At 29.8% G+C, this 13,923-nt stretch overlaps 1 protein-coding gene across 4 annotated transcripts in view; it reads left to right on the top strand.

Moving 5' to 3' along the window:
- LOC106467411 (protein roadkill-like) overlaps positions 1-13,923 on the top strand; it is a 49,326-nt gene that overhangs the window by 27,119 nt on the left and 8,284 nt on the right. For 3 of the 4 annotated variants that reach the window (XM_022395595.1, XM_022395593.1, XM_022395594.1), the window contains 5 exons: positions 3,129-3,284; positions 7,510-7,631; positions 8,706-8,857; positions 11,061-11,188; positions 11,633-11,810. In XM_022395595.1, the coding sequence (XP_022251303.1) occupies positions 3,204-3,284; positions 7,510-7,631; positions 8,706-8,857; positions 11,061-11,188; positions 11,633-11,810 (661 nt within the window). In that variant the 5' untranslated portion in view covers positions 3,129-3,203. Of the gene's footprint in view, positions 1-581; positions 957-3,128; positions 3,285-7,509; positions 7,632-8,705; positions 8,858-11,060; positions 11,189-11,632; positions 11,811-13,923 lie in introns of those variants that run through there. The other variant, XM_013927760.2, reaches the window with a different exon arrangement.

Consider the following 13,923-nt stretch of genomic DNA (forward strand, 5'->3'; position numbering starts at 1 on the left):
CCAGAGACGTAACAATATTAAATTCATTATTGTTTTATAGTGCTGATTTTAATCGTCTATGAACAATTAATGTATTGCATAGTATGGTATTTATTGATATATATATATATATGCATTTTATTCATATTGTAAATACTTGCCATTTGCGGGCTTATAACGGAAAAGTACCAAAAAAAAAGATGCCATTATAAGCAGTTTGTAAGAAATAAAAATAAAAAGCGTATGCATATAAGATCATTATATAAATAAAAAGTTGCTCTAAGATATTTGCCCACTCTATCTATACGATAATTTCGCGAATCATTCTGGTGGAATATTTTTACTTTTTATAGTATTATTTCTGAAAAAAAAAAAGCACATACTTTACTTAAAGTTACCATCTTCTGTGTAGCTAATTATGTTAAATTAAATATTTTGGACGCTATTTGATTGAGAAAACGTGAGCTTTAGAACAGTTAACCGTTTGCTTTTTAATGTGTCAATATTTACAACACACACATATGTGTAGATAGGCGAATGACCTTTATGATCTCTGGTGGCATAAAGAAGAGGCGTGGATTCTGCGTATTGTCACGTGACGTGTCGTTGGAAGTGAAGCAAACAAGAAGGCTCGTAAATGTACATCATTTAGTTTCATTCTGTAGGATTTTGTTGAAGTTTCAAGATAGTTGAGTGTGTAAAAACTACGTGATAATATATTCTGTATTAGTGATCGGTATGGTTTATACTTACAGTTGTTATGGTCAATATGATGCCTTGTGTGGTGTGTTGAACTTTGCTTCTATACGTTCTCAAATACTAACTATACTGTGTAGTACTGGTAGTAGCAGTAATACTAAATTAGCACAAAGTTTATGTTAAATGTTGTAGTGTTTTGTTGGCACTCTCAGTGTGAATGAACATCGAGAACGAAGTTACTTCGATTTTCTTTCGGGAAATAGAGAAAGCATACAGATGTAAGTGTAACTTTTTAAGTAACATCTTAACTGTTTCTTTCTTTTCGTTGTAATAACGCTATTGGTATCAATAAACCTTAACTAATAGTAATAACTAGTAACATTACTGTTTACGGTTAAGCCTCAATAAGAGAAGTACAGATATTATTAATAGTAATAGTACAGGGTATGTTCACTCTCTAAAGTTTAACTAAGGATGGTGTAATGTACTATCGATGTAATAAAAAGGAAAAGGAAATATACTACTTACTTTTAAATTTTTTAAATGATCCAAACTATTTGTGTTAAACTGTTAATATTATTAAGCATTAAAAATATTTTTTTTCATTTTAATTCCTTATGTTTGTCAATATTAAATTCAGAGCTTAAATCGACCCATGAAGTTCTTTTACTAAGTTTAGAAATGAGCGTAATGTATTACCGAAGTAATGGCTGTTTCCATTGTGTACTAACTTAACGTAATGATAAATTCCGTACTGTGGAGCACAAAATGACCCGTGATTTTTGTGATTGGGAAGTTTAGATCACTTTGTTTGAAGAGTAATCTGTTAATACTAAGACCTTGTTGAAAAAACAAACATCAAATGGGTAATACATTACAAGACCATATTAGTGCAGCAGTTACTTAGCTCAATGATTGCCCAATACTGTTCATATTATAATAAAGATTAAATAAAATTACAAGTTAATAATTCTTTGTAGTATGTTGACTTATCATAGAAACAGATTTTTATATTTTTGGTGTCTTTCTTTGCTTTTTATGATTTGTAACACCAAATATATCATTTTATAATTATACTATAGAGTATATTTAGTTTTTTGTACTTGACACAATATTTAAAAAAGATAATGGATATTTTTAGGTGTCGTAGATTAAGAAATATAAACCTGAATGAATATTCATTGTTACTGAAGTGTATGTTTGTGTAATCAGGCATGTTTAAAGGAGATCTGGGTGTTGTTTTTTCTTTATGATTTTAAAATCCCTTGTACAATTTTTACTGCACTTTAAAGTTCATTATAAGTAATTTTTGATTCTTATAAGTTATATTAAGCTCAGCTGCTATCGAAACATGGCCATTCACATTTGAACATAACATGTGGACAACAAAGGACCATTTGATCTTTCAAGGCTGCCCTTTCACACCCAACCTTGAGAAAAGTAAAAGTTTAAAAACATTCTCTATTTTTCATGAAATGATTCATTATATTCTTAAGCTTGTGTAAAGTACTGGCCCCTGCTGCTTCTGACAGAAACCCATTCTTCAAGTCATTCAACCTGTTAGAAACATAATAATGTTTTAACTGAAGCTTAGCCTGTCTTTTTCCAAACCTAAGCTCATGTTCTCTTGTCTTTAGAATATAGCACAAACAAATAGAAGTTATTTTTTTCCTATAGATTCTCCAGTATATTATTGTACACTTCAAGAAGACCACCTCTTACCCTTCTTTCCTTAAGAGAAAATAAGTTCAGATATTAACTCATCTCTGGAATCTTTCTAGTAGTCCTTAAAGTTTGAACTCTTTTCACTAAGCAAGTATCTTGTCTTAGATAAGGAGATAAACTGTAAACAGTATTCCAAGTGAAGCCTAATAAGTGATGTTTATAGATAGGTAATTACCTCTTATTTGTAATCGATATGTCTATAACTATACCTTAAAATTTCATTACCTTTACTACTGGCAACAGAGCACTACCTCAATGACAATTATATGAACACCATTTCTTGAGACAAAACTCCTCTAGTAAAATGAATAAATTAATCTTAGGTTTAGTTGATAGGAGGTATAAAAAATATGTATATTAATATGTTTTCTACTTTATTAAAAGTACAATTTTGAAATGCTTTAAAAAGATATTTACATTCAAGTTTTTGTTTTTATCAGACATTAGAATTTTTTTTTTCTGGACATATGAAAACAAACATTTTGGCAGTGTACTTTTTTTATACTTAACAAGAACAGTTTTTTTATTATATACTTTTGGTTGTATAAACCTTTTGCTGTAATATGTATATTGAAACAGAATTCTTTAATTTAAATTACTAACTAACAATTAGAAATCAGAACTAAATTTGTGAAATATTGGAAATTTCTACAATTATATAAAAGTATGCTGTACTTTTAAGATGTTTCAGTTGCAAAACATTTTTTTCTTGTGATCTATTGCAGGCAGCACAAACTAAATTGTTGTGGACCTTAAAGCAAATTGATGCATAGAGCTAGTGATTTGGAAGATTTAATCTGATGGCCGTGTCACGTGTTCCTTCTCCACCTCCAAATAATGAAGTTGCTACTCCAGTGGCAGAAAGTTGGTGCTACACACAGGTGAGACATTTTTTTATAGAATTATTTTTGTTAATGTACTCAATCATTTGAAAACATTACTTTGCTAATTACATGTTTTTAAAGAAATTTAGTTTGATTTTCTCTAAGCAGTTTCATATAAGCACTCTGAATGAAGAGTTTGTAGAGTTGAAAATATTTTATTCTACTATTAGAGCTTACTTTAATGATTTAAAGTAATATAATACCATTGAAGTTAGTTACTGGTAAGGGTTTTGAGAAATATTTCTGAAAATCTGATTATTGTTTAGTAGTAACATTAGTAAATGATAGTTTAATGCTTACACAAAACCTCATGCTATCAACAGAAATATTTAGATTGAGAATTGCTAGGTATTAAATGTTCATTCCTGATGGAAGCTTTAAGTTTGTAGCTTAAAACATTTGAGTTTGTTTTATTATGAATGTTGCATAAGTGATAAATATCTAACAATTAACTATTTTAATCACTGTCATGCATGCTTCCTACACGCGCATGCATGCACACACACACACACACACACACACACATATACACATACATACATACATACATACATACATACGGACACTGAAGTGTTTTAGTTATGTTGATTATAGTTGGATCATCATTATTTCAGTAGAAACTTGTTTGATGGAATTATTATGCAATTTATTTTATTTTTCATCTTTATTTTAAATATTGATGTATTTTCAAATCATACCATGTGGATATTTAGAAATATGTGCCAATAAGAAATTCAGTTGGTTACCAATTAATAAGTAGCTGATTATTAGCTAATTATTTTTCTTATTCTTTCTATAATTTCAAGTCACCAATAAGTACTGACATTTGCAGAAAGGTTTGTGTGTAATTAGGTCATGTTTGCATTAATTTTCATAAATAAAATTGAAAACATTATCACTTGAGATGGCAAAATAAAATTAAGGTGTAATCTAGACTTGACAGAATATTTATGTATTGCAAAAAATATAACATTTTAAAAGTCGTGGCACATGTGTAAGCTGGTTATATTGACTACAGGATTTAATTCACCATGTAAAACTGAACTCAAGTTTAAAAAAATTAGGAAGTATGTCAATAAATTTTGGTATCTGATATGTCAAAGTTATTTATACATCTATTAGATATGGCCTTTCAAGTTATTTTATTAAGCATATATACTTTGATGTAATTTCTGAATACTGTTTGATAAAATATCAACCAGTTTGTGAAAAATGTTTTAAGTTTTTGACAGAACGAACAACCTGGAATTGAAGAATCAAAGAAGAATAAATATTTTATGGTAACAAGACTGTTGAATGTAACTAAATTTTAAGTTTCACTTGAACTTAACAGACTTCCTATAATTAAGTTTGTAACATATTTTAAGGGCAGGAGGACAATGTCTAAATAGGTTTGGAGGATAGCAAGTAAACACAACCATTAACCGACCTAGTTTGTCCTGCAGTCCTCTGTCCTCCAGAAATCCAGCAATAAATAGGCATAAGACAACAGCAGTATTTACTCTTTGAGGCTACAGTCTAAATAATTGGGAGAATATACACAACATTTTATTGTAGAGACAGGGCTGCTTATTTGATTATAGGTTTATTTTTTATGGATGCCCATGACATTTGGTATGTTATTCATTAATATTATGAACATATAACTAGTATTTACTCTGAATTTATAATCTGTGACATATTAAGCAATTTGTTAACTTGCATTTTTTCAAGACCTGAAACTGTTTGCCTCCAGGCAAATGCAAGTTCTTGTTTCTGTAAGATGAAAATAGGCTGTTTTAGTAATTGCTTCCAGCTCATTCATGCTATGTAGATAGAGCACTTGCATTCAAAGCTCAATATTGTACTTTAATGAGCTTGTAGTAAGAGTAGAAAGCAGTAAATATTAAAACTTAGATATGGTTGTGCAATGTTTACATTAGCTAATCTGAGTTTCTAGTGAAATTGGTTTATGATCATTTTACTTTGTTGCATAGTGAGAAATTTTTCCTTGACTTCAGATGATATAACTTCCATCTTTTCACCTGATTGTACCCATGTTAGGGGAGTTGGATGTGTTATGTTTGCACCCAGAATACATTTCATCCAAGATATCAGTATGTGTTCCTCTAGCTACCATAAGCAACTTTTTCAACAGCAGCTGACTACAAAGCCTTCTTAAAAAATTTGAAGGTTTTTGAAGAACTTAATGAACAAAGCCTATAGAGTTGTTTGGTGTTGATAATGAATGCTGGTGTAATTGACACTTAGGAAATGGCTGGTGGAAATTGTTTGTTTTAAAGAATTCAACAGTTTCATTGCCTTTATAAAGGGTGTAATGAGAGTATTTTTAACTTCTCCACATCCACAAATAGCTGCACATTATAAGCTGTATACCTATAGTATTGAAAGCATGAATATTCATTAATTCATCCACATTTTCCCAGCATATTGTCTGTATTATCTTTAAAAACAGAAAATATTTTTGGTGGTTCTAACTCATCGATAATATTTCCAAATCGATTGAACAATATAATTTTACAATTTACCATGTATATCTAAACTCGTGATTGTGAATGAATAACAGACTGGTTACCATGGGATTGATTACTCCTTGATTGAAATCATTACTTCAGCAATTGGATACTATGGAAATGGAAAAGGATTCCTTTATTACATCTGTCTTTTGCTGGAAATAAGTACTCTTAATATTAGAAAGGTTTCCCATTACACAGAGATATTCAACAGTATGAAAATGTGATGTTTATTGCATAAGTAGCATGAGCAAATATATCAACATTTTTTCTGTGCTAGTCAGATAATTTTATCCATATATTTATCAATATTAACTTGATGTAGGCTTCTAGAACTTGACAAGTTGAAAGTGATGAATTACTTCCATCTTCATCACTCATACTATTAATTTTATTATAATTAAATTAAATAGGTTTAATGTCTTCTTGGATGAGTTAGTTGCAGCTGTCAAAGAAATGACAGCATCATAGGTCTTGTGTGATTTCTCTCAGTCACAAGACATGTATGTGGGAAGCACCCAATTTAACAGTCATGGCCTTTAGCTTTAACCATTTTATCAACTTGATAGCAAATAAAGAAACTTCAGACAAATTACTTTTTCTTTTTTATTCTTCTTCTTCAACTGGACATGGCTTTGGTTTGTTTAGGTCAAGAACAGAATGTCAGTATAAAGCTGTTGGAAAAGCTAACACAGGATACTTAATGTAGCTAAAACTCATAATTTTTACCAACTTCTTAAGAACTTCTCTTTTCAGAATACTCATATTTAAACCAATTGATATGCAATTCCAGAGAGAGATCCAACCAGTCAATTTAATATTTTAACACATCAGCAATCAACCTCAAACCTACACACAATTAAGCTCCAAGATGTTCTCAAACTATGTGGAGTAATAGAATCTCCAGAAGCAGCTTATTTTGTTGGAAATAAAACAAAAAAGTAAAATTTTTTATTTACATTCAGTAGGATTTACCAAAATACAAGGTACGAGTAATATTTAAATATGATTGCTGTTTGTAGCTGTGAAACTAACTTTGTTTTTGGTTTTTTCATTATGAAGTAACAATTCAGCTTATTGACATTAGATACCCATCATATCAAACCTATTTGCTAAGGTTAAGCTATGTTGGAAAAATATTGGTTAGACCTAAATGATCCAGTATAATTATTACTTCTGGTAATCACTTGCATTTCATCATTTATTTAGTTCATTATTTTTCAAGGAAATTCTTAAAGAAACAATTGACTAAATATGCTGATGGCCAAATAATGGCTTGTCACTTTGCTGGCTTACCAACCCTAAATCATTTTGTTACAAATTTAAATACATTGCTAGTTTTTCAAAGAACAGAAGCTTCTTAACTCCCTGAACTCTCAGTATGGCTTATTTAAAACTATCTATAAGTTGATTGGATAAATAGTAAAATAATTTTATTTCAATCTTTGTTGTCTTCAATTTGTATTAGCAAATTGAGTTTTTTTTTGCCAGTAAGGTTTCTGTGGTAATCAGAATAGCTAATAAATGTGTAAAAAACTTTTACATAAGAAGGACTAAAACCCGAAGTTTTTCTATTACTAGTGTCACTAATATAGAAACTATGCTTTGCACATTTTCAATCCATTGATGTTTTAGTGCTGTGATGATAGTTGTATGATATTGTGCTATCATTTGTTTCTAACCATTTATAAGTTAATTTTTTTTATCAGATGAAGGTGATTAAGTTTTCTTATATGTGGACAATCAACAACTTTAGCTTCTGTCGAGAGGAAATGGGTGAAGTTCTGAAAAGTTCAACTTTTTCAGCTGGTGCAAATGATAAACTCAGATGGTAAGTCATATTTTGGTTAAACATATTAATCCAAATAATAATGTTACAGTAGGATTATTTTATACAAAACTAGTTTTTCTGTTTAGATGTAAATACTTGATTCACCCATCAGTATGTTATAATATGTAGTTTAGACTTTATTTAAAAGCTGGGAATATTCAAAAAGTATTTTACCTAGTAAGTTTCACTGACATTATATTGAGAAAAGTATATGAAAAATTATTAAAGTTAACCATTCCAATAAAGTTACAAAGTGTTGCCATATATTTTGGAGATTTTTTATTTTTTTTTTGGTTGAGAAACATATAAAAGTTACTATAAGGTTTTATTTACCAGTACAGTAAAAATGAAATTTATTGGTTCAAATTGAGTTTTCTAGATTTTTAACATACTTGTGATTTTAGCTGTATCATTGTTGTGCAAACATATATGCTAAGCTACAACAGCCACACTCTATTATACCCATGCACTAAGTACATAAATGTAAGGTTGTTAATAACAGTAACTCAGCTAAATTTTGGTAGAGATGTAGAAGTTGAAAAAAATATTAATCAGAATATGCAAATTAATCTAGGAATATTTTGGAATGAAAATACTGTTCAGTACCAATAATTGTTATAAAAAATCTTTCATCAATCTTTTTATACCTTTGAAAAATAAAACCAGATAATTTCACAATCAATCATTATAAAATCAAACCTGTGAGTTAAGTTTAATAAGAATATTTAATATTCTAGATAGTGCATATCAGAGTTGGTTAAGTTCCTAGATTGAGATGATATTGTAAATCTACTTTGTGTAAAAGGTAGTTTTCATACAACTTTTGACATTCTAATCAAATACACATTTTTTATGTTCATTTCATATGCTTAGGAAATTGAAAATACATGTATTAGGTCAAACAGTTTTGGCTTGATGTAAAAAAACAAAAAATAATAACAACAAGTAGCTGAAAAAATTATTCAGAGGCAAAGCTAACTTTGTAGTATCATTGTGTAATTTAACCAAGAAGTTTTGATATATAGTGTTTAACTTAAATTCCCTGGCCACTCAAACGTTGCATCTTATTTGTAGGTGTTTGAGGGTTAACCCTAAAGGACTTGATGAAGAAAGTAAAGATTATTTATCACTATATCTTCTACTAGTCTCCTGTAACAAGAGTGAAGTTCGAGCAAAATTTAAGTTCTCAATTCTGAATGCCAAACGAGAAGAAACCAAAGCAATGGGTGAGATTCACTAACTTAATTCCTGTTATCTGTTGTTAAAGTATATGTGCCATGCAAGAAGTGCTGAGGTACTGTGAAGTAGCATTACATGTATGACTATAAGACTTGAATATTTTTTGTGATGCAACAACATTATTTAGAGTGATGTTTAACTTGTCCTTTTATAAAAGAAATTCAAATTGAAAAAAAAAGAAATTTAAACAAATGTTTTTCATTTTTTGATGAAAAGCATGGAACTTATCTCTAGGTTTGGTGAGGTTTATACTCATTACCCAAGGGCAAAATTGCACCTTTAAATTGAAACAAATTCTGTAGCTTGGACTGTGGTAATACAAACTATCACATATTTTAACTGTATATGCTTTATTGGACTCTTACTTCACATACCAAATTTCAGGGCAATTCATTAAAAAGTACCTGAGATATAACATCTCCAATTTTGATTGAGTCTCTTCCATCATTTTTTTCTTCTTCATCACACCAAAAGTACAGAAACTTTATTTGATAGAAAAACACAACTTTTGTGAATTTCCTTTAAATTTGGCACAATTCATTAGGCTACGTATTTTGATTTACCCACCATCATGCCCAAAGTTGAACAAAATATTATGCTTTTCTAACACATATAGCTGACAGGCAAACGAAAACCGTTTTTAAATTTTGACAATTTACTTTATTATTTGTACTTTATTTGTTGCATCAAGTTTTTTTTTTTTTGTTGACAACCAAATTTAGGATTACATTTTGGTACAGCATTTTTGTTTATTGTTTTATGAAAATATAAATGTTATTTTGACACATGCTTTTGTCCCCTTTCTTTAAATCAAAATTAATTTTTAAGTATGTGTCAACTGACCCCAGGGTAAGTGACAAGACTTTTCTTTCTTCTACAACAAAATATTTAGATGTTTGTTATAGGACTTTTATACTTGTACAGTAGTTGCTTGAATAAATTTTAACTTGCAAATTGATTAAATTTTCTATTTTAATCTTGTATATTTAGCCTGTTTGCATAAAGTATTATGAAAATATTTTTTAACTTAGTAACTGATAGAGTAGCTTGAAACTTAAAATTATAGATGTATAATGAGGAAAAAATGGCAAACAAGCTACAAAATGAACTTGTAGGTACAATGAAAATGTATTACTTTCAAAGCAAATTTTACTTACTGAAAACCAAAACTACCCAGCAATTCAAACTTTTTATTTGTATTTTTAGTTTTGTATGTTTTTAATATTGGTAAATTGTAAAGTTAAAATGTAAGTTCCTCTCTTGTTATGTGCAATATTGATGTAAATGATTTGTTTTCCTTTTGTCATTAATATTGTAAATAGTCTAATTTGTAGAAGCATGGCATAGCAGACCTGTTTGGTTTTGCTCATGGACCAGTCAATAGCAGGAAAAATTAAAGTGTGTGAGCACAAATTATATATATAAAATATAAGTTAAATTGCAACCTTACATACAATGATGTGAAAAATTTACTCTTGTTTCAGTTGCAAGTGATGTTTGTTCACCATCCAGCATTAATTTGCATCCAATGAAAACTTGTTTCCAACAATTCATAAATTGATTTAAAACGTACATCCTTTAGTCTTGTAAATTGGTTCAGATGTGTGTGTTAGAATGTAGATAGGTGGTAAATTCAACTCCTAGAGATCTGGTTTAGAAGGTTTGATTACTTGCTCATATTTTATGTGGTTCCAAATCTCATAGGGTATTATTTTGTTTTTTTGTCTAATTTTACTTGTTTGGAAAAATTTAATCTTTATTTTCTTTTGATTTTAAATAACTTACTTAAATTAGAATAAACAAACTTTCATGAATTATTGAACACAGATACATGAATTATTTATTTTCAAATATTCCTTTTTATCAGACTTATTCAGAAAATAATATTTATGAACATTCATTAAATTTATCTAAAATATGTTTTAAAAGAAAGTCCTCAACTTTTACAGGGTGTTTTACAGTTAACAAAAAAACAATAATACATAAACATTTTTTGATTTAAATGTTCAATTCTGATCTGTTAAATAAAGCTGTAAGGACTAATTTCATTTTTGAAGTTTAACTGAGACATAAATGTTACCTACTTTTCATACAAATAGTGTGTGGACATAGAATAATCACATATGAATTTATATGAAAGAACTGTGTTGCTTTAAATATGTATTACATTTATGTATTTACTTACTATAGAAAGTCAACGTGCATACAGGTTTGTCCAAGGAAAGGACTGGGGTTTTAAAAAGTTTATTCGAAGAGATTTCTTGTTGGATGAAACCAATGGACTCTTACCAGATGACAAACTTACTTTATACTGTGAGGTCAGTAAGAACTTTCTTGTTAATGTATGTGTTTTTAGGTGTGCAATGATTGGTATGTTGTTTATTTATTATTGTGGAACTTCCTGGTAAAGGTGGTAGTTTGAAATTTTATGTTAAAGGTGTTTCAATATATCTATTTAAGTGCTAGATAGCTATTATACCACATGGTATCTGAGCTAGCAATTACTTTATAAGAACTTGACATCTTAGAGAGTGTTTCCACCAAAAATTAAGTCTCAGTGTGCATGTATTTTTTTGGCCCTATTGCCTGAATTAACACACAAAAATGGGTCACACAAAATAAACAGATTTTAAAATCTTTTAGTTGTAATGTTATTAGAAATATGTGTATATGAGAGGAAAAAAACAGAAAACTTCACTATTGCATTACTTTATTTATAAATCTGTCTAAGTGTGAATCTCATAAGATTGTCTGATATTTAGGTAAGTGTTGTAGCTGACTCTGTGAACATTTCGGGTCAGAATAGTGCTATACAATTCAAGGTTCCTGACTGTCGACTTCCGGATGACTTGGGTCTACTGTTTGATAGTCAGAAATTCAGTGATGTCATTCTTAGTGTCAATGGTCGAGAGTTCTATGCACACAAGGCAATTTTGGCTGGTAAGTTACATTTGATTATTGATTGAAGGTAATGTTTTTGTGGCAGTACATTTCAATTTGCTATTAACAAAAGTTATTGTTTTAAGAAGTGTCCTGTTGTACTTAAAAAAAAAAAAATATGTCTTAGTTGCAAGAACTTTGTAAACTGTGCAATTTATCAGAAATACACTTCACTGCCTAAGTATCCTGATATGTATTGTTAGAAGATGGGTCTTAGTGAACATTGTTCTTATATTGTGTTATTTAGTTTGAATATCTTCTACTACTCTCTCTTAGGCATGCTCTCGTCTGGGTTTTTTCAAATATCTGATGCAACTTATCTCCATTATTTATTGATGCTCGATCAGTTGAGAGCAACCGGATAGCTTTAGGCTAACTTTGCAAGTAATAACCCCTACTTATGGTTCCATATTTTTAGAAATATGATCTATGCCCTGGACTATTCATTTAAAGATATTAGAATTGTTGTTATGAAAACAGATACTGGCCATGTCTACTTTGTGGCAGATAATGTAATTCAGCCAAAACAACAAATATCTGGTGACTGAAAAACTGCAACCACCTTCCAGATATCTCCCAACTACAATGCACAGAATACATTCCATGCAATATAAGCCCCCCCCCCCCAAACATATTCCTTCACACCTTCTACAATATGGTCAAAATCATATTTTTCAGTTGCTTTCCTCCAGACCCATGTATGGCTATCACTTTTAAGTTGGATGTAGTGGAATTTATCAATTCAAGAACTTCGGATTAATGACCAAGATTCCACTGGTGAGCTTTACACCAAAGTAAATAATGCTGAGTATTCTGGGAGGTGATTCAAAGCTACGATATCTGTTTTTTCTAGAGTATGTACAGTCCATGAGAGCGGACTACACAGGTCTCGTAGATAAGTCCCTTTACATATCAGGTGACAACTGGAAAGCAGTAAATTCACTGTGAATATATTTTACTAAGGATATTTGGTACTTCAATCTTAACTACTGATCGTTTGTCCCACTTCATCAGCACTTTCAATTGAGTTTAAACCTTTTTTTAGGTAATTGTACCGAAACTTGTTCAATACTGTTAGTTGTTACCATGCCTAATAAATCATGTGATGAGAAATTATTATTCACAATGCTTCTAGTAGTGTATAATTTGTCCACTTTCAAATTCAAGTAATCCATGATGTTTATAGATCATAAACAGACAGTAAAGAAAAGAAATAAGTAAATGCAAAGGTACAATAAAAAAAATCGTTATTGATACCACATAAAGTATTGCTGGAGCTTCACTTGTACTGTTTAATTTTTGAATTTGGTATTTGCTGTTGGAGCCTGAAGCAAGTATGTCTAAACAAGATAGGATTCTGAATGATACCATACTTTCAGGTCAGATAAAAGTCCTATTGTGGCACCACACAATTCCTAAATTACCTACACACCAACAAACACTCCCATTATACATATTCTAGGGATATACAGTGTAAGTCTTCAACTCGTATTAACTTGTACAGGCTTTTGTACCATCTCTTAAAATGAGTATGACCTCACTCTAGGAGGACATGACACAGAAATAAAGTCCTATAAGTACAAGAACAATCATTGTGGTATGTAATCTTTGTTTAAGCTGAAAGATTAATGTATGTTTACAACTTTTCCACATCTTTATGCCAACAAACTACATGCAACACACTTGAATAAAAGTTTAGAAAAATTTACCCAAACATAATTGAATAAAGATTCATTTTACCTAGTTATGGAAGGGTGTAATTAGCAATTATTATAACTGTGGGAAGGTCAGTCTTAGATTATTATTCTTGATGCATTTCATTATAATTTTCACTGTATATTATATAAATGTGAGTTTTCAAGATTGTGTTAACACAAACCAATAGTATTGAAGTTCATTCATGGCCATTAGCTTCAAGATGTATCTTCAAATTTTTGTTTATTATATTGTGCCAAGCTATGTTGGTCAGAAGTTTTTTTTTTATATAAATGTATATTCTTTGAAATGGCTCTGGTGTAAATTTCTATGTCTATAAATCAACCCATGGTGGCATTGCACTAACTGGTCAGAAATTCTCCATGAACTAAGTATGTAGGTATGTGTTTTTACTTTT

Source organism: Limulus polyphemus, unplaced genomic scaffold (assembly GCF_000517525.1).
Source record: "Limulus polyphemus unplaced genomic scaffold, Limulus_polyphemus-2.1.2 Scaffold2604, whole genome shotgun sequence".
NCBI lineage: Eukaryota > Metazoa > Arthropoda > Merostomata > Xiphosura > Limulidae > Limulus > Limulus polyphemus.